Genomic DNA, 27,199 nt, shown 5'->3' with positions numbered 1-27,199 from the left:
ACACCACACACAATTATACACCTCCATGATCCACGTAGTGTGGTACAGACAGAGAGCTAATCTTTAATAGAGCTTTATAGCAAACTACTCTAATAAAACAGTCATTATAGTGGTGCATTTCAGTATAGTAATCAATATAATAATAAATTATATATATACATCAAAATCAGAGGAATCCTGGATGACTTGTTTGCCGCACAAGCAAGAGCATAAATTCCCAAACCTTATAAAATTGATGTTGAGAGTTTAAATTTCATGTATACTGTGAGCTATATAAAATTAATGTTACCACAACACTTCGAAAGTGTCCCTTATTATTGTTGCAACTCTTAAGGGTGCTCTGTACAGTTCCCCAAGGTTGTGAATAACCATGCATAGTCTGTTTGAAATATTATTGGCCTGTGACCAGTTAATTCATTTTAGCACCTGCAAATTAAGTATCCAAAGCATTAAACACATGCACCTTATCCTCTTACGTAAATTAGAACTACTCTGTCATTTTTTATCCACTATGCATGAAATTTAATCCAAATTACTTTAGTAATTTCACAACAATAGACCGTTTTCCATTTTGGGATAGCGACTTCAGGTGTTGAGCAGTGTGGATATAAAATAAAGATGATAAATGTACGAAGTTGAAAAGCAAAACTAAAAATGCACAATGGTACTGCAAGTTTGTATATTGTTTTGTAGAGCGTGTCATAAGGCTCTATATAGTGCAGGATCTGTTGAACCATTCAGTTCCATTTTAAAGGGAAAAATGCAAGGGGTGTTCACATACGTTGTTTTTAGGGGGTTACATATTAGGCAACACCCATCAGGTGTAGTTATAACACTTTATCATGAGTGGTGTCATTATAGCACCCTGACTCAGAGGTGTTGAGTAACACAAAGGGTGTTCACACGCATTGTTTTGGGGTATTATGCATTAGAGAGCACCCCACAGGTGTAGTTGCAGCACCTTTACACTATTAGTGAGTGCTATCACAACACCCTCATACATTTGTAGCAAAATAGGGGTGTCACACCAACACCTAAATTTTAACAGTGCCGGTAGGGACTCAAATCTCAAGGCTTGAAAACTGTTAATAATTAAGCATTTTGCAAGTAGCTATGCACACATGGAAGCAATAGCCTGTCTATACATGTGGTAAGATACATCAGCTTAGTTAAATGTCCAGTGGTACTATGGTGGGACTATATAGTCAGTCTGTTAGCAGAAAATTTTGCGAGTTGAATAATCAAATTCGCAAAATTTTGGACCTCGCAAATATTAACTAAATACCCCTGAGCAGAAACCACGTGATTTCAACGTCTTGGGTGTTGCAGTACTGGCAACTTAGTTTTTCACTTCAGATTTTCACAAGGTACGTGACATTTTTATGGTCTTACGCACATTTGACTGTTTGTAAGGGAAATGATCCGTTTCCGATACCAGCACGAGGGTGTGTCACTCTTTTTTTCTTTTGAACGAAGGATATTAGCGGATATTAGACTATACTACGTAGAATACTATCTATGATTAGACCTACATTAGCAGATTTGACCAAGGCCAGAGGTGATTGAGACCATTATTAATAAATAATGAGAAGACATACGAATCCACAAAAAAACCTCGGTCTCATGCAACCACAAAATGCTGGCTTGCAAATGAACCCAGTGTGGGCATGGCAAGGGTGGGAAAAAAGACCTACAGATATATAAGGCTATACAGTAACTACATGTATAACATACAAGTAAAAAATTAGACTACAATAATTACGCAAGTACTAGGTTGGACACAGCCACTCCCTGCAATCTCTCACGGCCATAATAATTCTCTGGGATGCTGCAACACACACCTTTGAGGCATCATCTAGTAGTTGTCTCACTGAGGATTTGGTAATAGACAAATCCTGGTCAACAAAACGGAGTGCATTGTAAGTGTTGAAGTGGTCTTGTTAGTCTCGCGTGGCCAGACCGCTTTTTCTTCGTCACGGCGCTTATCGATTAGAGATTATAAGCGCCTACTCCGAAATAGGGTCTGGTCCAGAATCAATACGTAAACTCGTTTTCACACCCCAAGCAAGAGCTCGGGGTGTTTAATCAACTTTCGTCATAAAACGTATACTTCCTTTTAATTTTCAAGCCACGTAGGCACTGGAAATGCCATGAACGATAGTCGGTAGAGTCGATGAGAAACACTGAGGGTGGTTTTCTAAGGCTAAAAAGAACACGGGTTGATTCCTTGCTCAGTTCGCCTTCAGTCTTTTCGTTTTCACAAGGAATCGATCCGTGACCTTTTTAACCGTAGAAAACCAGCCTCAGTGTCTCTCATCAACTCCACCGGCTATCGTTCATGGCATTTCCAGTGCGTACGTGGCTTGAAGTTTAAAAGGGAGTATACGTTTTATGACGACAGTTGATTAAACACCCCGAGCTCTTGCTTGGAGTGTGAAAACGAGTTTACGTATTGATTCTGGACCAGACCCTATTTCGGAGTAGGCGCTTATAATCTCTAATCGATAAGCGCCGTGACGAAGAAAAAGCGGTCTGGCCACGCGAGACTATGGTCTTGTGACGATTGTGCTAGTATTGCTGATGGTAGTAATGCACCTATCAATGTCACGCCCCACCTATCCCAGATCGGGTGGGGATTTGTAGGGGATTCGTCACCCAAACTCGTCCCCAGGGTAGGGGCATTTGCAACACAAATAGCCATACTTGGCCATATTGTTAGTGATACCCGGGATAAATAATACGAATTAGTAGGGGATTTGTAACTCGAAGTTGACCCCAGGGGTGGGGAATTTGTCATCTAACATTTGCCAATCCCCATCTCTGCCCGACCTGGGCTTGACATTGATAGGTGCATAAACAAAATGATAGTAGATATTCCAGCCCTTAGAGTTAGTATCACATGGCCAAACTGCTTTTTTTCTCTTTGTCATAGAAAAAAGGGTCTGGAACAGTTCGAATCCCACAATCGTCCATAGCACTCCCCGGATAATTGGGTGGTGTTAAGAAACGTGATGCGTTTTCAAGTAGTAGCTGCTTGCGTCAATCAATTACAAACGCATATTTATAAACCAATCAATATCTAAAGCTGCCTATGATAGACTTAATCGATTGTTAGTTGTTCAGGTAAGTTAATTCTTGTTTATTGTTGTGCTGTGGTAGTCTTATTACAACGGAGTTTAAGTGTATGGGTTTCATACTTGTGACATAGCCTCGTGACGTGTCAAGACGATTGTGGGATTCGAACTGGTCCAGACCCTTTTTTTTCTTCCTACCCGATGACAAAGAGAAAAAACAGTCTGGCCATGTGAGACTACCCTTAGGGTTAGGATATGCACACTATATTATTTGAAAGAAAATGTGATGCAGTGGCAGTTTTCAAAAAGTTGATGGTAAATGACTATCGAAAATTTGTGCAAGTCCCTTATAAAAGTTTGGGTAGCAAATGTGGCTTAGACTATAACTCACCACTAATGCTACAGGCAGGCATTTGCTTGCCAAATATACTACCTCCTAGACAGAAGAAACAACTGCTCTGTAAGAAGCGCTGATAACTGTGCTCAAACTATCACTGATCACTAATGCTATGGGCAGGCTTTCGCTTGCCAGTTTTACTACCTCCTAGGTAGAAGAAATCACTGCTCTGTAAGAAGCACTGATAAATGGTCTGCTGTCCACATTATGAATTGATTCCCAAATATGTTCACTGTCATGACGTGTTAAAAGATCATGTGTATATTAGAATGTTTTCAGTATGCATATCCTCTGTTTTAAATTTTGGAAAAATGGAAATAGAGTATTGATTGTCAATCTCAGAAATATGTAGTTTGTTGGGTTGGAATTGGCTACTTTAGCATGCACAGTGCTGACTTCAAAACTGAAAAACGCTACATTTTTTTCTCCGGGGTTTTCCATACATTTTAAAGAAAAAATGGAATTAGGAAGCCATCTAGCAACCTGAACTGTCTTCAAACTGCAGTTGCTTCTAGCTATAAGTTTGTGCATGTAATGAGAGTAACTTCAGGATTTATTGGATCTCGGTGATCATTGTATGCTCTGTGGTGAGTAAATTATGTGTATACTTGTCGGTGTATAAAAAGTTATAAAGGTAAACAACTAAAGTGGAGGTGTCACAATGATACAACAATACCTAAGGTGGAGTTGTGGTTTCAATTATGGCATTGTTATAACGACTTTGAAGTTTTGAGTTGGTGATAACCATCTGAAATGAAAATTGCTAACCCAAACAAAGAAACCCCATAGCAATTTTCATCCCTATTGGAGATGATGGAGCAATCTCAAGTTAAACGCGCATCGTGTGCCAGGGTTCTATTGGAGAATGTATGGAGATTTTTTAAAATATAAATCTCAGATACTGGAATGCCTAATGATAGTCTCTCTAGTTTTTTTGAAACCATCAATGTGATGTAAAAAAAGGTGAGAATGACAAGTCCTCGGTCTCATGCAACAACATAGGCAGCTTGGCAAGGAAAAATACAAAAAACAACATCTGATTTCATGACCCATTGATTGATTGATTGATCAATCACAAGGTTGTGGAGTCACAACACTGCAAAGGCTAAACTTAACCATCGGCAGTGGCTTGACCATCTACTGAACTAATTTCAAGAATCTGCACCTTCAGCCTTGAACTGCTCAATTGATATTGCCCATGAGCCTGGTGCCTCCACTCAGTTGTGTGCTTTACCTCTGAGAGATCATGATCTGCATATAGAGTGATTTTCACAATGCCCTTTGCGTGCGATATGTTAGATGCCTGCTTTACTTCCAGCATCCTCTGTTTGTGCCTGTGGTGTCTCCTTTACTGTTGAGTTGTCCTCGGAGAGGATTCTTATTTGTCCACTATAATGAAAATATCGCTCATTGCTACGGGAGATTGTCATGATGTTTATGTTGAACCTGGCCTTCAGCCATTAACTGGGGAGAACCTATCTTATTGTAGTGCTTTTGCAGGTGATGGTGCTCAGTTGCTTGTGGTTTTTGGGGGATTTCACTTCAACGTGCTTACTTTGATGTACGTGTGTTCAATCCCTATGCCCCATCTTATCAATCAGTACCAGTGTCAACTTGTTATCGCCATAATGAGCAATAGAAGGGGAGGGCTTATGACCAGCGGGTACATGATATGGAAATGGGATGTTTCTCACTACTTGTCTTTTCTGCTGCTTTGTGGCTGTGGACAAATTGTTGTTGTTGTCTGTAAGAGGTTGGCTCTAGAACTTGGCTCTGTGCATTACCACCCACCAAGGAAAGCCCTACAGTTGCACGTTTTGTTGGCTTTGATTGGATTTCCTTAGTGTGCTCAGCTGTTGTGTTTGCCACTCTTCCCCTGGACACCTGCCTGACCCCTCAATGATCGATGCATGAAGGGCATCTCCACATTTTATAGTCATTTATGTCTTTGTTTGTTTGTAATAGCAATAATCAATATGCAAAAAAAATTATAAGTAAAAATCGATTGATTAATTCTAGGGCTAAAATGAATATACCGAATATTCGAATTCATATTCAATTTGTATTCGTTTGAAAGGATTATTGTAATTTGAAATATCAAAATTACAGTAAAGATGGTGGGCATTAGTAATGAGGAATCTTTGTCAGTCTCTACAACTGTGACACTATAGGCTAGAGATGTACCGATAATCGGATCAGGGATCATGAGCGGGTGATCAGATCGGTTGCTGGTATGCCTTCCATATTAATAATGGGTACAAACGCTCTGCGAACCGACTAGTTTGCATGGCAATTATGAGTACCAGCTATGAAAAACCTTTTTGCTCACTAAAAACAAATAGAAAGCCTCTCTATACTGTTCCATAAAATACTAAGTTACGAGAATCCATACGACTGCATGTGTAAGTACTGCTATTAGTGTTAAAATATTCTTACCCAGAACAGTATAGCTGTTACACTTTAAGGACATAAACTGAGTAGCTAAGGGAGCATGTATTAAAATATTTGTGGTACCTAATTGTCTGGGTTGTGTAATAAAAGCCACACCACCATAGGTACTTGTACAGTTACATCACTACTGTATTTCAGTATTACATCCAATATAGAATATTCAATTATTCGTTCTTGACTAAAAACATCCGTTCTCTTTTATTTAGAATATTCGTTTTAGCCCTAATTATTTTAATCCTTCAACAGTTAGCAATTAAAGTTGTTGAAGTTACAAAAAGAAAAAACATGCACAACGCACACTCGTACAGTTACAAATACAAATAACTAAGTGGGACTACACACACAAACGAAAACAACAAAAACATATCAGTTGCAGACTGGATACTACAAAAGTTATAAAAATCATTGTATGTGGTTATAATTAGCTCTGGTGGCATAGAATTCCACATTTGGAAAGCTTTTTGTACGGATTGAACAAAACCACATAACAGAAGAGTTGTTTGTATTAAAAACTGCATTTGGTTGTCCATAGCTTCAGTTGGTAGTTCAGTGTTGCAGCAACTTGGTCAGGAGTAGGCCCTGCACAAATGAGGGTGGTAGTGGTAAGTAAAATCAACATATTGCAATAAGATTCCCTCAGTGATGGTATATAGAAGGTAGTATAGTCCCTGTGGCATATTGACAAGAATCCACTTTTTGGACATGACAGGGTATGTATGATCAACAGAAAAGCTTGTGCCACATGTAGTTCAGGAGGGCGACTATATCCATATCATACATTGAGATATGGAGGGTATTTATATCCATATCTCAAATTAAGGATATCTCAAGACAGTCTTGTGCAGGAAAAAGTTCTTACACAGGTAGTGCAGTAAGCCAACTAGAAGAAGACTTCAGCACTTGTGCTGTAAAGCATTAATAAATAAACTAGTGTCCATTTAGTTCTACTTGGGGTACTTAGAGATAATGAGTTACTCTCTAGAATTCCTATGGATATAATTACATGAAAATAACAAGGAGAAAACATCCTGACCACCTGGTAGACTCCTGTAAGCGTTCAAGCGTAAATTGGATGACTCCCATATTTCATACATAGCATTTGATGTAAAATTGGTGTGGTTGACTGTAAGTACTCCAGTTAATCCTTGTAAAGAGACAGCTCGTATTTGAGAATACTGAAAGGTACAGTAAAGCAGTGAAATATTACTAGTGATATTAAATGTCACTCCTGCAATATTTGTTCCATTAGGATCACCACACCTGTCCCATGTGATCCCCTCAATGACCACATTATCACATGACTCACAGTACACACCCCCACTATTGTTACACATGATGGTAGCACCATTACCAGTTATTGTGATGTTGTTTAGATCACCTGATCCCATTTTGATGTTATCTTCTAGTGTAACTGATTCTGATGTAATGTTGATTACAGTGTTACTGGTCATATAGAGTAAAGCAGTGGATAGTGAAGTACACACACATTCTCCATCAACACAACATGTAGTATTGTCACTACCATCAGTGGTGTTGATGGTGATCACTTTACTATAGACATGTTGACTGGTGATCAATGTGATCCAACTAATCCAAGCAATGCTGGAGGTTAAGAAAATCATCCTACAAAATTGTAGCATTATTTACCACTCAAGTACATAGCTATACATATATGTTCTCTGTATACCTTTTGTGTTAGTGTACTTATTGAATAAAAATGGAAGAAGAACATAGGAATTATAGTTAATGCCAAAAAGCAACAAGTAAGAGGGATTGTTAGTAGAATCACATAGACACTTATTGTGATCTAAAATTATTGCATACCATATGCTGTAGTGTATAGCAGGTTTTTTACCATAAAGACTATATATTTTTGTGAGTAGCAGTAATTTCTTATTTTATCTCACGTGCTTTTGTGTCTTCTTGCACTGTATTATTGTGCCACCATGCACGAAACAAAAACAAACTGCATATCTTTGAGAGGGTATGCAGTAAGTGCCCAACTACTGTTTGGTCATCATGCAGCACACATCTTTTCTATAATACAAGGAAGTTCCTCACCAATCACAGGAGTCCAAAATGTCTTTGAAAAATGTATGCAACTGCTTAACAATGCTTGCTTCTCTTCTTCCAATGCATTTCTATCAATTGAAATAAAAATTTCAGCGGATTTTATTTTAGCAGAAAGCTGAGTTAGCAGAAATTTGTGTCGTCCTCTAAAGGTTCATCACATAAATTATAGACACAGTAAAAACCCGCTATACAGTATTAAATGACATCAAGACTCAATGTAGTGAGTTAAAGTAAAAAGCACGTGCCCCAATAAACAAGGCAACCATCTAGTGAGTTATTAACATATAGCAACCGTTTTGGAATCCCCTCCATAATTCATGCAATCTGTACCATTTTTGACATCTCAGCTCATGAACCTATGATAACTTTTCAACTTGATACTATAGAGACAAAACATCTTTGTATACATACCACCTAATATGAAGCGAATCGGTGCAGAGAAATTTGGTTGGTTTAATGCTGTTGTGCGCACCCTGATTCGATTATGATGGTTTTCTTTGAATTGTAAAGTCACATGATTTCAATAAACCTTTTGTTGATAGTGCACAGTACTAGTATAAGTGGTAACTAGAATTTTGGCTGAACTTTTTTATGAAGATGCCAACTGGAACTTCTTACAACTTCAAAAGACACTACCCATACACAATCATATTAACATGGCGTGAGAGTTTAAAGAAAATAAATTTTTTTGTAAAAGGAGATACACTTCTAACCGCTAAGTCAATTAGATCTGTGGGCTTTGGTGCAATGTTTAAAATGCACCTATAAAGCCCCCCCGGTGACTTCGTATATGTAATAAGTGGTGAATCCTACTCTCTTCTGCTGCATTGGTCAAGTTTCAATACACAATTGGTACCAGTAAAATCATGCACAGCTATAGGAGAAGATTAGTGCCTGGCCAACGGAAGTAGCATGACCTAATCATCCACCAGTGATGAAGTACTGCGATGCATTCCTTGTCAAAGTGAGATTAATGATTATTAATGTAATGTACAATACAAAACAAAAGCCGGTACATTTACTAGTTATCACTATTGTTAAGAGGTGCATGCTAATAAGCTACTTCAAGTAATTATAAGCTACATGCAAGTAACAAAACTTAATTGAAGTCCATTTTATTATAGCAGTTAAGAGTTCATTACATTTTCATGACATTGCTTGCTGACACACTGTGGAATAACTTGCCTATTATATCTATTATAGCAGTGGTATAAGGTGAAGTGTTGATTGTCCAAACAATGATATCAGTATCTCCTACCAGTGCATGAAGTAGTGTACATACTCTAACAAAATTATTTAAAAGTCTATGAGCCCTACTTATGGCCACTCCAACTAGTAATTTTGTTTCTTGTCCCATGAAATTCTCTTGCAACAATAAAGTGACTGCTCAATTGTGGAGTATTTTAATATTTTACAGTTCTATTACACAGTATTGATCCATGTATTTTCTGCTAGTAAAAAGCTGATTTATGACCTCTGCATTATGCATCACAATAATTATATAATTCTGAAATATGGAAGCCATGCAGGTATTTTGCCATGTATTTCACATTCTCAGAAAGGACCAGAAACATAATTACCAATTGGAGTAGCCTATCCAAGCAAATTCATTAATTTCAATACACAATTAATTGAAGTATCATCACACAAGTAAAGAAGTCTGACTTGTACTTTGTTTCAACGATCACTATCAAACAGTATGGTAGTGCTGTTTAAGTAGGGATCATCCCTACAATGATATGTGGTGCCTAAAATGAAGCCTTTAAAAATCATCCTAGAAATGTCTTTAGGCTTAAGTCTATTATGCTCCAAAATCTTCCCATTATTCTTTCTGGAAGTTCTTTTTTTATTCACCTATTATTCTCAAAAATTATTCTCCATCTACCTATTATTCCCAAAATTATTCCTGAAATTAGTGCCAGATATTAATTACGAATTTATATAATAATAGAATTACGGGCTCAAAGTTGACTGCACTATTAGAGTGTGTGATTGCTCTATTAGAGTAAGTGACTGCTCTATTAGAGTATCTCAATCTTTTCAACTGTTTTTATGCTTGCACTGTTTCAGTGGTGTTTCCAAAAGATTTTTACATCAGGCTACAAGGAAAACTTATAATTTTGTACCAATTATTACTGGAACTCATCCGATTATTCCGGAATATTCCCCAATTCTTTCAACCACCTATTATTCCCGAAATTATGCCGGCATAATAGACGCATGCCTAAATGTCTTATACTGTATGATGAAAATTACCTTTCAGAATAATGTTAGTCCATATACAGCATTATACAGCATTAAAAACAAGAAAATGCTTACAGGCGGCCAGATATAAAATTTGTAAAAACTTACCGAAACTTGAACTTTCATCATCTGAAGGCCAAATGAAGTAGTGTACAGCCACCATTTTACACCAAAATAATAAACTTACCCATGGGATGTGCCTTTTGGAGTTTTGACGAGTATGTGCCCTCTGCACCTTGTTTCTCCTTCTATCTTCAACAATCAAGCTGGTCATTGTCTAAGAAACCACATCCAGCAAGTGCTAATTGTGTATATTAACACTTTCCTTGAGCAGCATATTTAGATGCCACAATATTATTGAAAGTGCATACGCTACTGTAAAAGGTACTAACAGGTTCAAGACCATTCCCATCAACGATCTTGGTGGATTAATAGCAATCAAGTGCATATACCACATCTATTAACAACAAGTACACAGAAAAATTTGGAATTTTCAACTAGAGTAGGGACCATAGCACATTGATTAAAGGTACTGAAACAAACTGGAGTAGGGCACGATATTAAATCACAGTAAAACAATAAGAAGTGTTATATCCCTACTGCATGTGCATTTCCATTATGGTATCTTGAGTACAGTATAGGGATATAACATTTCTTATCATTTTAATATCATGCACTACTCCAGCTTGTTTCAGTACTTTTAATCCATGTGCTATGGTCCCTATTCTAGTTGAAAATTCCAATTTTTTCTGTGTACTTGTTTGTTAGCTTTTTTTTTGTAAATATTATTAATATGCATAACTGGTGAACCCGCGCATACCACAATGGCACCGCGTGCCCCAGCTATATCAGTTGTCATCTGAAAAGTGAAGTATCCATTACACTTCGTTGTCAGCTATGTTCAACCCGTTACACAGCATTTCGGATCTAGAACTGTTCGAAAAGCACCTCTGCAATCCATGCATACCAAAAGAAATGGTGACGCGCACCACAGTTATATCAATTATCGTCTGAAATGTGAAGTATCCATAATGCTTTGTTGTCAGCTGTGTCCAACCCATTACACAGCAGTACAAATCGAGAACTGTTTGAAAAGCCCCTCTGCAATCAAACAGCCACTATGAAAAACACAGACGATTTCTGTTACATAGGGAAGCCATCACGTGCTATTGCCAAGTCGACACTTTTTTGATGTAGCAAAGATGAATGGGACACAAAGGAGGATGTTGGTAAGTCCATGAAGAATCAATTGTACGTACTGCGGTACACCAAGAGGCACCTCTCGGGCCGAAGCAACGTCGAACAGTGAAAAAATCAAGCCCGTTGCCTTAGCCGTTATCAAGTTATGCTTGTCTGAAAGCATCAGTCAGTCAGTTACTCAGTCAGTCAGCGGAAAATTCCATTAAATAATTTATTTTTAAAATTCCGTAGCAATTTGTTGAAAGCATTTTGGGTTGATCTGAAAGCTTGTTTGGGCTTAGTTTTACTTAACCAATACTGCCCCATCATCGTCAGGGAAATTGAGGCTGGTTTTTAGGTGATGTTATTTCATGGGCCACACCTACTCCTTTGTGGTCCCTACTATACAGTAGTATTGTACTGCATGATTTATTTACTCAAAGTGTCAAACATAATGACCTTATTGGTTTAACTGTATATATAACTAGCATTGGTACCTGCCCTACGTGCAGGACAATCTCCACATTAAACAGTTTAATACCAGGAAGAGGGACCAAACATTAAACACCAGCACCGCTAATGTAGCTATGCAGTATGCATGGTGATGTCACTTTTTTAAAGAACATGAGGTTTCCTTATGCCATCCTGCTGAAATTCACTAATGATGCAAAACACCAATGTTTATTGTTTGTGGTTTTGACAGAAATGTAGCTCAATTATTCAGTGAGTCTTCCCTACCAGTGACTTCCAACGTGCTGTAAAGAACAAACAAAAGCATTGGTACCTGCTTAAATGCAGGCTAACTAATGTGACAATAAATAATATATTGGGAACCAAGCATAAATATCAGAATATCATTGTCCTGTGTAGTATGCATGTCGATAGTGCTTTAAATTACATGATCAATTTTAAAAGTACATATAGTGAAATAACGAGCATGCAGGGCTAACTAGTTAAAATGCATGCGAGCTAAGACAATTGCATATACAGTATACCTACATTACAGGTGGTGTACACATGCAGTTCCAGTTTCTACATGATCTTTACCTTACTGTGAACGAAGAGAAATGAACTTGAGTATAATTAGAAGCCAACACAATTTGCAATTATAGTTACTGCATGGCAAGTAAAGGCTCACAACTTGTCCTATGCTGTGTACTTTCGGGGTCAGACGTAGTTCCCCAGTGTAAACTACAGTATCTGCATGGTTCCAGTATTATCATTTTTTCAGATACACAGTAGTATCTGTCTAATCATGCAAGTTGCTTATTTACTACAGCAGTAATAATGAGGTAAATCTGACAACAAACAGTTTTTTGTGTCAGTGTACACCTACGTATGTGTTTAAAACATATATGTAGATATTTAGCTGTAAGTGTGAAAAAAGCTTTAATACAACACACTGGACCAACACACAGATGGATAAATATGTTGGCAAATCACCTGTCCTATCCCAAAAGTGCTATAAGAGTCCCTATGATGTAAGGCAGTTATATGCCAGTGCTGCATATGAGTTTGTAGATGGACACTTGCATGGAACAGATAGTACAAAAAGGTGCACCAAAAAGGTCCTAAAGTGAAACAAAAAAGTTATGACCTGGGCAGGGATTGGACCCAGGTTGGTTATAACTTTGGGTTAAGGGAGGTGCGCAAATCGCCACAGTTGTTTATCTGAGGTTTTGACAGGAATGTAGCTCAACGTTTCAGTGATCCTTCCCTACACCATTGCTTCACTGCCCTATAAATAACAAACAAAAGCACGTATTGATTTGCTACTCGAGTTGCCAGATGATGGGTATTTAATTTTGCCGCGTCGATATGCACTTTGCATGCCAAGATACGATTCGTTTTTTTAAAAAAAAGTGTGCACAAAAAGGTACCGATTAGAAAGAAAAAAATCTGCCAAAGCTTGGATTTGAACCCATAACCTCCTACACGTTAGTCAGGTGTTCTACCACTTGAACAGTATGTGCTGTGGTTTTCAAAGGTATGTTGCTCAAGTTTTCTCTACACCTTGGCCTTCTACACGCTGTATAGAACGAATGGAAGCACACGTGGACTCGTGATAACAATCTTAGAGTAGCCAGATGATGAGTATTTCAATATCAGCACAGATTATGTCATTTCGCACAAAGTTTGGTAGCATGACAGATGGACGGACAGCTTTTTAGCTATATATAATTATATAGATAAGAGCACAGTGAAAATAAGGAATAGTGACCACACCCCTTGGTAGGTGAGAGGTTGATTTCCGATACTCTATATACAGCAGTCACCCTAATAGAACAGTCACATGTGTATAGCTATATGCTAATATATTTTAAAAAAATTATTAATTTAAAATGAATTAAGGATCCAAGCGATGAAAAGTAGTGAAACAAGAGATGAATAATGGTATTACAGCATAACTCGGTGGGAAAATCCCTACTTTAGCATAATTGTTAAATGCCAATGTAGGGATTTTCTCACAGAGCTATGCTATGATTCGTGTCTTGTTTTAACTACTTCTTATCGCTTGGATCTTAAATTAATAATTTTAAAATAGTTTACCTCTTAGCTATTATCTGATACTCACAAAAATCAGCGTAATCCTTAAACAAAAACAGCTTGGTTGTACAAAAGGGTGCATCCACAAAAGTAAACGTACTTGGCAACTAAAAGAGCTGATATTTGGTGTGGCCAAGAATGAATGGTAATGCAAAAATCTAATATTGATCATTTTATTATAGACTTGTGCAGTCCTGCTGCATTCTTAATTAATCAAGACACACTATCGTGTAGCTAAGTATAGTTGGTGTGGGCACACGACAGACAAGTGTGTATTTACAGGAAACAAAACAATGCCGTTTTCCTTCATCTGTAGCTCTATAGTTTTGGGAACAGGTTCAAAATTGGTTTGTAGTTAGATTAACCATTGTATGAGTGTCTTTTGGTGAAGAATAGATATAAAGACCAGTAATAACAAAAAATGCCAACCATGCAGGTGTACTATATTAGACACATGAGCATAGTGTAGTACTGCTGCTGCTGTTGCTGATAGTAGAGCCCCACATCTGTATTACTATAGCTTGAACTGTGTGGTAGCTTAGAATAAATGCTGGTGCTTTGCTATGCAGGTATGGCTTTGCTGTACAGCACTGCAGTGATGCTCTGCAAGGAAAGATCAGAACAAACACACAAACCGCAGACACGCACAGAGAAAATTTGCTGAGCAATCCAGGGACACACTGACGCACGTGCTGTGCTTCTAATTAGAGCCTAGCCATACCTTTTTGGTGCCCAACATAGCTAGCATGCTATAGCCTGTAATTCCCTACTCACAATGCTCTAGCAGTTAGCTCCAACATTAATTTGATCATTTAAACCCCATTATAAGAACTTTACATGTAAGATTTTTCTGTAATTCTGAACCTTATTTGTGCAACACTCTTTTCTGAATGTGTGCCCTCTCAGTGTAAATACTTTGACATCAACTTATAATACTTTTATATTGAAATAAGGATAATTTGGTAAGGGAATATGCACATGAGACTATACTGTATCTATGTATAGAGTAGACACTGTTTAGAGTGATTATCCTTACCATTGTCAGTCATTTGTCCTGCACGTATAGGGCAGGCTTAATACTGCTGGAGTGTAGGTGTGCTTGCAGTAAATTAACTTTGTATGGGTGGGTGTAACAATTTTACTTGAAAGTGTAACATACTTAACAGAGAAACTCCTGTACTGTAAGGCAGGTACCATGGGTAATTTTAAGCTTAATGTGTTACGTAACATATGCATGTAATAAGGTAAGTCCTTCACAGGTACCAATTTCTTTTTGATGTCAGTGAGTTAAAGTTGTCGAATGATGCTACGGGTATTGCCTGCATATTAGGACAGGTACATGTACACACCTGTTGGTAAACATATAATTTATGCATACACATAACTATAGTTGTCTTAGATACGCACAGTACTGCTATGGTCACAACATTTTATATTACTTTCAGACTTAAAAAAAAGTGATATCACCAAGCATACTATGTGAATACATGGTGCAGTGACATTAATTCTTATGACTTTTAGCTAGTGTGGACATGGTCCTGCACGTAGGGCAAGTACCAATGCTAGTATCACAAGATAAGTGAAACCAAATCACAACCAAAACCAAAACATAACTACTGAATTATCCGATAAGGTCTCAGTCTCAATTGGCAATACAAAAACTAATAAAAACTTTCTATACAAAAACAACACTAACCAAGATTACATAAACACACATTGTTTGTAGCTAAGTTTGGCACATTGTTGGACCTGATTATTTTTCTATATTATCAGGTGGCGGCACTACAATGATGTTGATGATAATAAATTTTATTAATGCACAAAAATTTATTATCATCTACACCATTTCAGATGTTTCATGGCTGCCACCTTTGATTTCACAACTTTTTTCACCCAGGCTTTTTGAAGGCCACCCTCTTTTATACAGCTTGGCTATTTTTGAGTGGATTTTAACTATAAATACTCCCATGAGCTCCCAACCTCTCAAAGGAACAGTTCTCAAGCTCACTCTCACTCTTCAGAGGTCCATACATTACTTTAGCACTGAAAAAGATTTCTTTTTATTTCTTTTTATTTATTTATTAATGCTTTGTGCTGAGGGTCTGTAGGGCACCTGGTCCTACAGCCTGCTCAAAGACTTTAGCTACAGAAGGTGTGTTTGAAAAGTTGGAGAAAGGAGAAAAAATCCATGACTGGACCTAGATAGCCTCGAACCTGCAGTATGGTGACTATGGTGCTTTAAGCATTGAAAATTCAGGAACTTTCGATAATTTAACTGTTACTGTTTCTGATAGCAATTTTTATGGTAATGGATATTTCAGTCAAGATGGACAAAGTTTTGATGGAAGCAGTATTTATGTTGATGTTGGTGGTCATTCACTTGCTGTTTTGATCGCAAATAGCAATTTTTCTTTTAACAGAGGAAATGCACTGTTTCAATTTGATGTATTTATATTGAAGGGTATCCAACTAGTTGGAGTCAATGTGGTTAATAATAGTTATAGCTCTCATGGAGGAGGCTTTGCTTTTTTTCCTACTTTCAATAAAAGTGAGTCATTTTTAGTGGTGGAGTCTTCAGTGTTTAGTGGAAATCCTGGTAGTTGTATTTGGGGTTACATTATTGGAGATAATGTTGTGATTTATATAAATAATTCAAGCTTCACTGACAGTAAACCATCAAAGTTTGATATAACTGTGGACACTATTGCCATTTTGTCTGATGCCAATTCATCAACAATCACATTCATCAATGTAAACATTGCTAACAACATTGTTGCAGCAACAGAATTAGGAGATGGTAGTGCTGCAGCTGTCTCTTTGTTTTCATCGACTGGAGACTTTGAAGTAAACATGATTAGGGTAAATTTTACATCAAATGAATATTTAGGACGTAATGGAGGTGCACTATTTGTTGGCCCTTTTGATGGGACTAATGTCAATTTCTTATTACATATAACAGAGTGTGTGTTTATTGATAATAAGTCTTCTGGGCATGGTGCAGCACTGTATGTTTTTACAGAACTATCTGCTCCACAAAAATCTGAATGCGTCATCCAAATTTGTAGCACTTTATTTGACAGGAATGTTGCTGGTTATAGTGTACTGTACTTTCCACAAATACCATCATCAGAGATTGAAATTCAAATAAATAATTCTATTTTTACTAACAATATTGGTAGTTCTATGTACATGTCATCAAGTACACTTCATTTAATAGATAATGTATTGTTTGAGAACAACACAGCTGAAAATGGTGCTGCAGTGTATCTTGACCAGGGTGGTGTTGTTGAGATCAATGATAATGCAACTATTCAGTTTGTAAACAATTTTGCTTCACACATTGGAGGGGCAATTTACATAGACATGATATCAACTTGCCAAAATGCTTTTACATATTCTATCACACCATCAGATCTTTCCAATGTTACATTTACAAACAATACAGCTGGATTTGCTGGTAATTCATTATATGTGACCTGATCTTGGAAAACCTACCTTTTTGGCGCATGGGTAAATTTTCTGTTTTATAGCTTAAATGAGGTACTAGGTGCTCATCTATCTTGTGTTAAAATTTCAGCTCAATATCTTTAAGCATTCCTGAGATATGGCCGATTTTCTTTCCTGTACATTACAAACTAACTTTTATGGTAATGTACTGAGTTCTGTGGGTGATTAAGGGTGACAAATGGTGACAAATCACTTTGTTTACTAATAATTCCATTCTTACCGCCTAAAATACTTTGAAAGACATTTCTGATAGTTTAATGAAGTATTCTTGGTACTTTTCTGCAATTAAATGCCATGTATCATTGTCTAAGACTAAGTTTTAGCCATTCCAGTACCTGAACAAATCACCCAATTTGTAAGTTACTTGTTGTCCCACGCATGTGAAATTACTACATGGTCTGATATAATCATCCATATCTCCTAGGAAAAAGAAGCTATGGGTATGAAACTTCACAGCAAGAAGGTTTAATAGTTGCTTTATCCAAATGTGCAAAAAACTTAATTTAAAAAATATTGTTGAAATCTTCATTTGAATTTTCCCAAAAAGTTAGCTTGTGCCCAAAAGGTAGGTTTTCCAAGATCCGGTCACATATTTCGATATTGCCAAGTTTTGTGAAGTAGTAGTGAATATTAGTGATTCTAATTCTTTGATGTATATGCCATGCCACTTCAGCTATTATCAAATAATTAACAACAATGATGTATTTGTTCCATGCAATGTAAACTACACTTCACTCAATGGTACAGGATCTCCTATAGTCACTTCACCACATGAACTGAGATTATATTTCCAAAACAATGATGGTGTTAACATATCATTTGACTCAGATCACAACATTTACTACGTAAAGAACAATATTCTTGGCCATGAGGTGACATTTGCAGGCTCTACTTTTGACTATTTTGATAAACCGTCAGTACCATCACAATTCAGTGTGGAATGTGTAAATTGCTCTACCGTCTCTTTGCTTGGTGATAGTCACCTGTTGGTTGACAATATTGCGAATATAAGTGTTCTGTTTAAAGGAGGTGAAATTGAAGAAAATAGCACAAATGTCACTCTAAACTTTAATTCAACTTCATACTCAATGCAGAGGATAAGCACTACACTTATAGTAGAACTAATACCTTGTGATAAACATCCTGGAAATGTGTACAACAAAGTGACTCAGACTTGTGTCTGTTACCATCATGATGTGGTGGAGTGTCATGACACTTACAATGAGATTAAAAGAGGTTACTGGTTTGGTAGTGTGAAAGTTAGAAAAACTCTTCATACAACTACATCATTGTGTCCTAACCATTATTGTAAGTTTCATAACGAGGCCAGACAAGGATACGTTGAATTACCAGACACACTTGATGCTCAGTGTAAAAAACACAGGTCAGGGACTGCTTGTGGAAAGTGTAGTTCAAACTACACTCTAGCATATGACTCTACTGACTGTATCAGTGTAGACCATTGTAGTACTGGAATGACAGTGTTAGTGGTAGTGTTGACCTGTTTGTATTGGATTGTAGTGGTAGTTGGTGTGTTTAGTTTAATGTACTTCAACTTTCAGATATCATCAGAATATGTGTATGGGATAATATATTACTACAGTATGGTGGGTATCTTGTTGGATAACAATCCATACATTTCAGATGGTGCATTTCAGTTTGTCTCTATCCTATCAAGTTTTGCCAAACTATCTCCGCAATTTCTTGGACAACTTTGCTTTGTAAAAGGATTAAGTGGAGTAGACCAGTTGTTTATCCACTACTCTCATGCTGTTGCTGTTTCAATACTGACATCGGTGATTGTACTGGCAGCTAGATGTTCAATAAGAGTGACAGTGTATATCAGTCGTTGTATCATTCGTGTTATCTGTCTTCTCCTATTACTATCTTACACGTCATTAGCATCCACTTCACTACAGTTACTAAGACCACTCAAGTTTACTGATGTTAATGAGGTATACACATATGCATCTCCACACATTGGATATTTCCATGGTCGTCATGCCATATATGGTATTGTGGCAGCGATCTGTGAACTGGTTGTAGGGATTGGTTTACCACTGTTGTTATTACTGGAGCCATTGTTAAGTAGGAAAATTAACTTCATCAAGATCAAACCATTACTGGATCAGTTTCAAGGATGCTACAAGGACAAGTATCGCTGGTTTGCTGCTTATTATCTGATATGTCGTCAAGTGATCATGTTAATTGTGTTTGTAGGTAACAGTAACTATTACAACATGTTGTTTTACCTACAGACAACTTTAGTTGTTATTGCAATGATCCACATGTGGGTTCAACCATATCGAGATGAGCTATTGAATGCATTGGATGGACTGATATTACTGGTGATGGTACTGGTTGTTAATATTAACACTTTTCCGTTTTTACAAAATGTGACAACAGAGCTATCAATATTTTTGGTAATGCTTCCCATAATTCTGTTTTGTTCCATTGCTGTCCAAAAATTTGTCCTTTCTTGTGTAAAGAAAAAGCGTTACCCTCACTATGGTCAATTAGATAACATTTGTAATGATAATAATGACAGAGTAGCTGAGGAAAATGTAGCATTAAGGTAAATTTTATTGTGTATTTAACTACCCCACACATGTACACACATATATGCACATGCTAATATTACTATTGTATTCTTGGATTTTAACAGGAATGTCCAACTTGATAATGCTGAAGATGCAGACAACCAAGGCTACAACACTTTTCAGGAATCCCTGTTAGAGTATTCATTAAACGACAACTGAATTCACATTATGTTTTTTTGCTGATATTATACACACACTTCATACTATACCCATGCACTCATACACTTTTTACTGGTGCACAACCCTCAAATATGTATTGTTGAATCATTACAGTATACACATGTGATGTGTATATAGACATTATTAAAGTCACTCATTGTTTATTCACACATACATGAATGTGTGGGCACATAGCTACAATATTGTGCATGCCACCAGCGAGACTAAATGAATGCACATGTTTACATTTAATAAAAGTAATTAAGAGATGATGTGCGTCTGGAATTTTATTCTGTGTGCACTTAACCTTCATTGCATGGGACAGATCCTAGTATTTATTTGCATCCAGATACATTTACATGGATGTACATTTTAATACAATTTTCATAAGCACATGCCCTAGCTAGGTCAGAGGGCCTTGTAATCTGCCTCCCCCATGCCACATATAATTATATTATGCATGACCTTCATAAATGTCTCGTGCATAATGTGGATAACACTAAAGCCACTAATCTGCCATTGATGAATGTAGCTGTACTTAATGAGGGCAATTGCAATTCACTGATGACAATTTCTTCAACTAAATGAACTAATTTACCATACAGCGAGGATGCAATTACATAATTATTCTTGCATTGTGTACCAGCACTTGCAAGTAGTGGCATGTATACCTGTGTCTATATAACCATGCATGTATACAGTGCAGCTCAATCTGCATACCAGTGCATGTTTTTGTTTTTTAATTTCCTGGGGTCACCAGCTCCCTTTGCCACTACCTCCAGCACTATCAGTGCTACACTATGTAAGCATGTATACTTGGATAGATACATCAGAGTACTCAAGGGCACTTAGTCCTACGTGTATTTCATTTACTTCACATTTCTTTCTATATCATTATTATATTTTATTACTGTGCAAGACCTCAAAATAGAGTATAAGAGCACACTATAGTTATAAATTAAGTAAAGATTTTAAATGTTTTACACTTGATGAATTAATTACAGATTCTGGAAGATTGTTCTATTGTTGAATCATTGGGGATTTGATCACTGAAATTTTTACCTTAATGCATCTTCTTGGTACAAGATTCTGAAATTATCTCAGCATGCACATATCAAATGAACCATGCCAGTTGGTGATCCTAAGACTTGTCAACCAAAAGGTATAACCTTACAGCTTGACACTATAATGATGGGCATATCACCTAGGGAGTGAAATGTGTGTCTGTAATTTTCAAAGATATGTTATTTATGAATTATCAAAACTATTTCCACCTTTAACAGTTTTTATGCCGGTCATATTGCTTCTGCAGTCAGAAGCAATATGACAGTTATCATTGTTATCACGGTTATCATTAATATTTTATGCTGGTTATCATTGTTATCACGTAAAGTGCTTGCAATTGGTGACATCTTATAATGGAGCATCATTGAAGAAACCAGCTCTGTAGAACTAGTCAACTTTCTTATTACTGGCCCAGGGGTAATTAATGCTTATATAGTTGCAGAGATACCTAATGATTGCATTATTGCAATAAGTGCATTGTCATCGAATACATGCAACAAAGCTTATAATTAGTCAATTGATTGTCATCACTCAACATGCTGATGGTAGCTACAAGAGATATGGCTCTGCTGTGTCAAGCAATGCCGAACAACAAGTAAAACTCTCAGGAAATGTGCTGTTAGCCATCAGAGGAAATTGTGATGACAATTTTATTAATGCTGTTGGGTTTACATTTACATATGCTCATCCTATCCTATTGGCCAGCAACCAGTTTGGTGGTGAGGGAGGTAGTCCATTTGATGAACATACATTAACACATATCCCTAGAGTGGTAGGTATCAAGAGCATAAATGTTACATACAAATCAAATCATGTCACCACAATCCAGTTAACATATCTCACACAAGATGGTAAGATATGGGAAGCTCCCATGCATGGGGGCAAAAAGCACTTCAATGCTGATCTGCAGTTTGAAGATGGAGAGGCTGTGATTCAAGTCAGTGGGAATACATACTTTGATCAACAATTGCAGAAACCTAGTAACATTGTCAAGCAACTGTCATTTAAAACACAGAAGAAGGATGGTAGCACCAACATTTATGGACCATATCCTGGACGTGTAGGAGGATCTGATAATCACAGTTTTGTGATAAATGGTGTACTGTTGGGACTTTATGGTTGTAGCGGATGGTTTCTCGACTCCTTGGGATTCTATTACACTTTACAACACACTGAGTTGCTTGGAGGAAGTGATGGTAGTGAATTTGATGTTGAAAATATAACAAATATTGCAGGCATTAAAATTTTGAAAGTGCAGTCCTCGTCATCAAGATTTGAGTCAATTGAAGTAACCTACTTTGATGTTTTGAGAAGGCCACTGAAGGCTGTGAAACACGGTCGCTGCACTAATGAAGCGAATGTCAATTCATTGGAATTTGAAGAAGGATTGAAACTAAGCTCAGTACATACAAAGACACAACATTGCAGACACCAAATTATATTATTAGAAGCTTACAGTTTATAACGCAAAAGGAAGATGGAAGCAAAAAGAAGTATGGGCCATATGGAGGAAGTGCAACTGAAGAACACACATTTAATGGAAGAGTTGTCGCCTTTTTGGTTGGTCTGGTTGGTTCTTGGATGCCCTTGGATTGTACTACATACCCTTCTAAGAATGCACCATTTTATTGTTGTACAGAAACAGCAACACATAATCATGTAGAATTTTAATTTTATATCATTGTTATAGTACGTAGATGTACATTACTGAACTTATAGAACCATTTTGCATCATAGGCCTTTTAGCTACTTTTGTATTGTAGTGGCTTAGTTGTTTTGCTGTATACCAGCTGTGTATGACATATCACAAATTAGTGATTACATTTACATTAACAGTTAACCACACTGGTGTTTACTATAATACACAAGTGAGCATTCAATCTGGTGATTGGTCTTTAAATACAATACAGTACAGTTAATATGCTACTATATGAGCAAATACATACCACAATACGTTATGGCATGCTTTCCTACACAAACCACCCTTCCACTGCACCAAGCTCTATGAACATTGCCACAAGTGAGATACACCAAGACACCACATTTTGTACCAGGGGTACAAATGTACAGGTACATCCACAAACTTTGACACAAAAACAATAAACAATTCTTTGGGGGAGTTAGGACAACTGAGGTGGGATGCAGAGTTATGCCAGATAGGTGGGGTGTGTTATCATTGCAATACATAAGTTGCAACAAATATTGATCACAACAAACATGACATTCATGCGTAACACACGATGATCACTGCATACAATGGCTGCAACAAACACAACATTCAAATGCAACAGTACTACATAACAACTATTTATACACAACAAACATTGACCGTAATGGACAACAGTCACAACAAGCACTACATTCATAAGCAACAAATATTGGTCACAACAAGTATCGGTTGCAACAAACACAACATTCATATACCACAAACATTGATCACAATGAAACCTCAACCACAGACAAGTACAACATCCATACTTCATAAATATCGGCCACAACAAATACCACATTCTTACACAACAAATAACATTCGCAACAGACATGCTCGTAACACGGACATCACAAAATTTGAACAAGAAACCACAAAAATGCCTACAGACATTCACTGACAAACAAATAAAACATCAATGATAACACACCCAGCTTTGGACTACTAATAACACTTAATGGCATAGCAAGCAATTTTGCATCCAATTTTCCCCCAATGTATATAGCTGTATTGTAATACTGTGGGATTGTTAGTATGTACCATTACAGTATGATATAATAAAATTGATCATGAAAGTATGAGATACTGAGTCAGTACAATGATTATGTAAGTGATACATTATAGCATCATGCATGATACACACCACACTATGACTAGTGTGATAAATGAATAAATTTTAGCATAATATAATCTTGATAGTACATATGACATTCTGAATTGCAATAAAAAGATGTGGTACCATGTAATAGTACATATACAAGACAGGATCACTATTTTGACAGAGCGTATATATAGTGTGCATCATACTTAATTGCTGTTATGTATCACTCATTGTGTTGAATAAATATTTTATTGTCATGTAGCGTCTTGATTTATCACATAATATTGAAAATGCAGCAATGCCATAAAACATGCTATATTAAAGGCCAAACCAAGAAAATTATTACAATAAATATGTCCACATGTTAATTTATATTGAGTGCAAACTAACAGCAAACAATAAAAATAAGATATAATGTACCTAATAAGATGAATTATGACATACTGTACTATATGATACAATATGAGATACTGATTCAATGCAATGATTATGTAAGTGTTACATGACAGCACCATGCATGGCCCATACCACACTATTGATTGACATATGACATGATATGATCCTGATAGCACGACAAACTATGGCATATTATATAATGAGACACGCAGAGAATGATTACAGTAAATAAGTGCACGTATTCCACTGGATTGCATGCAAACTAATCAAACACAACAAGTAAAAGTGTTAAAGTCTACTGTTGGGATTAAAATGAAAATAAAGCACTGTTATATGGCTAATGAAAGAGTGACTACACTTAATGCTGGTGCATATGTTTCAACGTGGCATGGTGCATCAAATAATAATTGCATACAAATTGTTAGTATTCATCGGGTGGGGTACTCATCACTGATGACTAATCTAGCAAGAATGGATGGTGCTTGCCTTAGCATGGCCGCTGCAGCTTGGACATAACTCGTGTAAGCATCACTGCTCCAGGGTCTTGATCAGTCATGGTGGGAAGCCTGCTGCAGCAGCGGTGGTAGCTGCACCAATCCTAAAACTATAAGTGCAATAAAGGTGTGAATTGTAGCCAATTTGTTGTAATAGGCGATGTAAGCAGTGGATAGTTGGGCCCTTGTCAAGGGGGAAAATTGCCTGGCTGCAAACAGTGGGCCCTCCCTGGGAATCATTGCCACATATTGCTTAACTGGACAAGTTGATGTACTAGCTAGTAGATGCGATATACAAGGAGTGTCTGTCAACTCCACTTGCTAGGAGGAAGCCATAAAAGCCAGGGTAAATGCTGACCAAAGGAGGTGTTGTTCAAGAGTGAGAAGTTGGCAAATCTTGGAGTGCCTATTGTGATGGGTAGCTGGGGATGAGGAGATTCACCTTGTAGCCTTCTTACGCCTCTAATCAACAAATGGAGGGGTTCATTGGAGGTAGGATCAGGGTGACCCAGCTCTAGGTGGGTGGTTTTTGTAGGATACACATTGAGGCAGGGGTATGAGGTGATATTGTATGCAGTGCAGAAATCCAAAAATGCTGTTGGCTTCCGATCGGTAGGTACATCTTGTGGAGGGGGCTACCTCAGGTAAACAAGCTGTTGAAAGGTTGAATGAAGGATGGGGTCGGCCATGCAGGGATGTGATCTGGTGTTGGCTGAACTCCCGGTGCTAGGTCTAGCCAATACTTGAACTCTTTGAGCCTGGAAACGAGAAAAAGAATCAGCTATACTGTTGTTGGTACCAGCAATATGCGTGATTATAATATTGATGTGGTGATATGCTGCACCAGTGAAAGTAGAGCATGTGCCAATGACATGCCACATGGTCTCCATATCATGTGTAGAGCCCTTTTTCCAGGTGTCAACCACTGATGCATTGTCACAGTGAAATAAGATTTTTTGTTTTGTCCACAGGTGTCCCAATGTGTGGACAGCACCATGCACTTACTTATACCTATAGTTGCCTATTCTGAGTCACTGCAAAATGACCAAACACATGACTGACTAACTTGGAGCATTGACACTGATCTGATGTTCAGTATCAGCAAATGTATACACTTAAGCTTCAACAACAAGATGGCTACCAACCTCTTACTCAGTTGGTGGAAATTCACTTCCACAACTGCACTCCCATCATGACTTGGGTCTACTATTATCTGATGATCTATCTTGAAGAATCATTATGAACATATAACTTCTAAAGCTTACAAATACCTAGGAATACTGAGATGTGCATTCAGTAGCTGTCATTCTATAAGAGCCAAAAAAATTCCTTTACATCACTCTAGTCAGATCCCAGCTAACATTGTTCCCAACTGTGGAATCCCTATTTGATCAAAGACACAGTTATTCTAGAAAGGATCCATAGACAAGCTACTAAATTTATTTTAGAGATTATGATAGTGGTTACAAAATTCATTTGATTTACTACCTTTAATGCATATATTGGATTTCTACAACATACAATTTTTCATCAAAGCACTAAAATGACCAGCAAACCATTTCAACATACATTAATATGTGTCCTTCAGCACCTCTCAATACCAGATCAACCTCAACCAACAAACTTATTCACATCCACTCCAACAACAACTATACTAGAAACTTTTACTTTAACAGGCTTCTCTACCATTCATTGATCTTAACCAGTCATTACCAACCATTAAATCTACCATCTATAAATACCTGCAACAACATTATTTTCAAGAACAATTTTGCTTCTGACATCCCATGTACCTACCACTTTTGTTGTAGATGTTCTAATTGTTATAACTTAAGAATATCTAGTAACTTCTCAGTAATGTAAGTATAGTCAACTCTTAGTTGTAATTTATAGTTTTTGTAATTAAGTAATTTTTCTGGCTGCCAGCACAGGTTTTTTGGTAGACCAGTATTGTAAAGCATTAATAATAAAACGCAATAGTCCACTTGCCTATATACATGTTAGACAGTTCCAGCAACTTCTGTCATAGCAACACCGGACTGTTACAAAGGATTTGCATTAATGATGCTGGTCCATGTTTTATATAAATGTAGTGTAACTAAAAAATTCAAAGTACATTACCAATGTTCAACCCATGCACCCAAACACTATAATCATATAGGACTATCATTTTACACTATTGTGCATCACTCACACACACACA

The 27,199-nt window shown here is 37.1% G+C and overlaps 2 protein-coding genes across 3 annotated transcripts; both read left to right on the top strand.

Moving 5' to 3' along the window:
* Positions 1-1,239: 1,239 nt before the first annotated feature.
* LOC136243270 (uncharacterized) lies at positions 1,240-20,405 on the top strand. Of its 2 annotated transcripts, XM_066034794.1 has the most exons (3): positions 15,864-17,436; positions 18,066-20,047; positions 20,138-20,405. In XM_066034794.1, the coding sequence occupies exons 1-3, from the start codon at positions 16,816-16,818 to the stop codon at positions 20,229-20,231; spliced, it is 2,697 nt and encodes an 898-aa protein (XP_065890866.1). In that variant the 5' UTR covers positions 15,864-16,815; the 3' UTR covers positions 20,232-20,405. The 2 variants fall into 2 exon arrangements, 1 of the variants encoding a protein (XP_065890866.1); XR_010694817.1 differs by lacking the exons at positions 15,864-17,436; positions 18,066-20,047 and adding an exon at positions 1,240-1,367.
* Positions 20,406-21,356: 951 nt separating this feature from the next.
* Positions 21,357-23,196, top strand: LOC136242279 (uncharacterized). Its single transcript, XM_066033690.1, has 3 exons — positions 21,357-21,393; positions 21,440-21,449; positions 21,846-23,196. The coding sequence occupies exons 1-3, from the start codon at positions 21,357-21,359 to the stop codon at positions 22,759-22,761; spliced, it is 963 nt and encodes a 320-aa protein (XP_065889762.1). The 3' UTR covers positions 22,762-23,196.
* The last annotated feature ends 4,003 nt before the right edge of the window (positions 23,197-27,199 follow it).

The sequence above is a fragment of the Dysidea avara genome, chromosome 13 (genome assembly GCF_963678975.1).
Source record: "Dysidea avara chromosome 13, odDysAvar1.4, whole genome shotgun sequence".
Lineage (NCBI taxonomy): Eukaryota > Metazoa > Porifera > Demospongiae > Dictyoceratida > Dysideidae > Dysidea > Dysidea avara.
The sequence above is the reverse complement of the archived record's forward strand: the minus strand, read 5'-3'. Positions and strand labels throughout refer to the sequence as shown.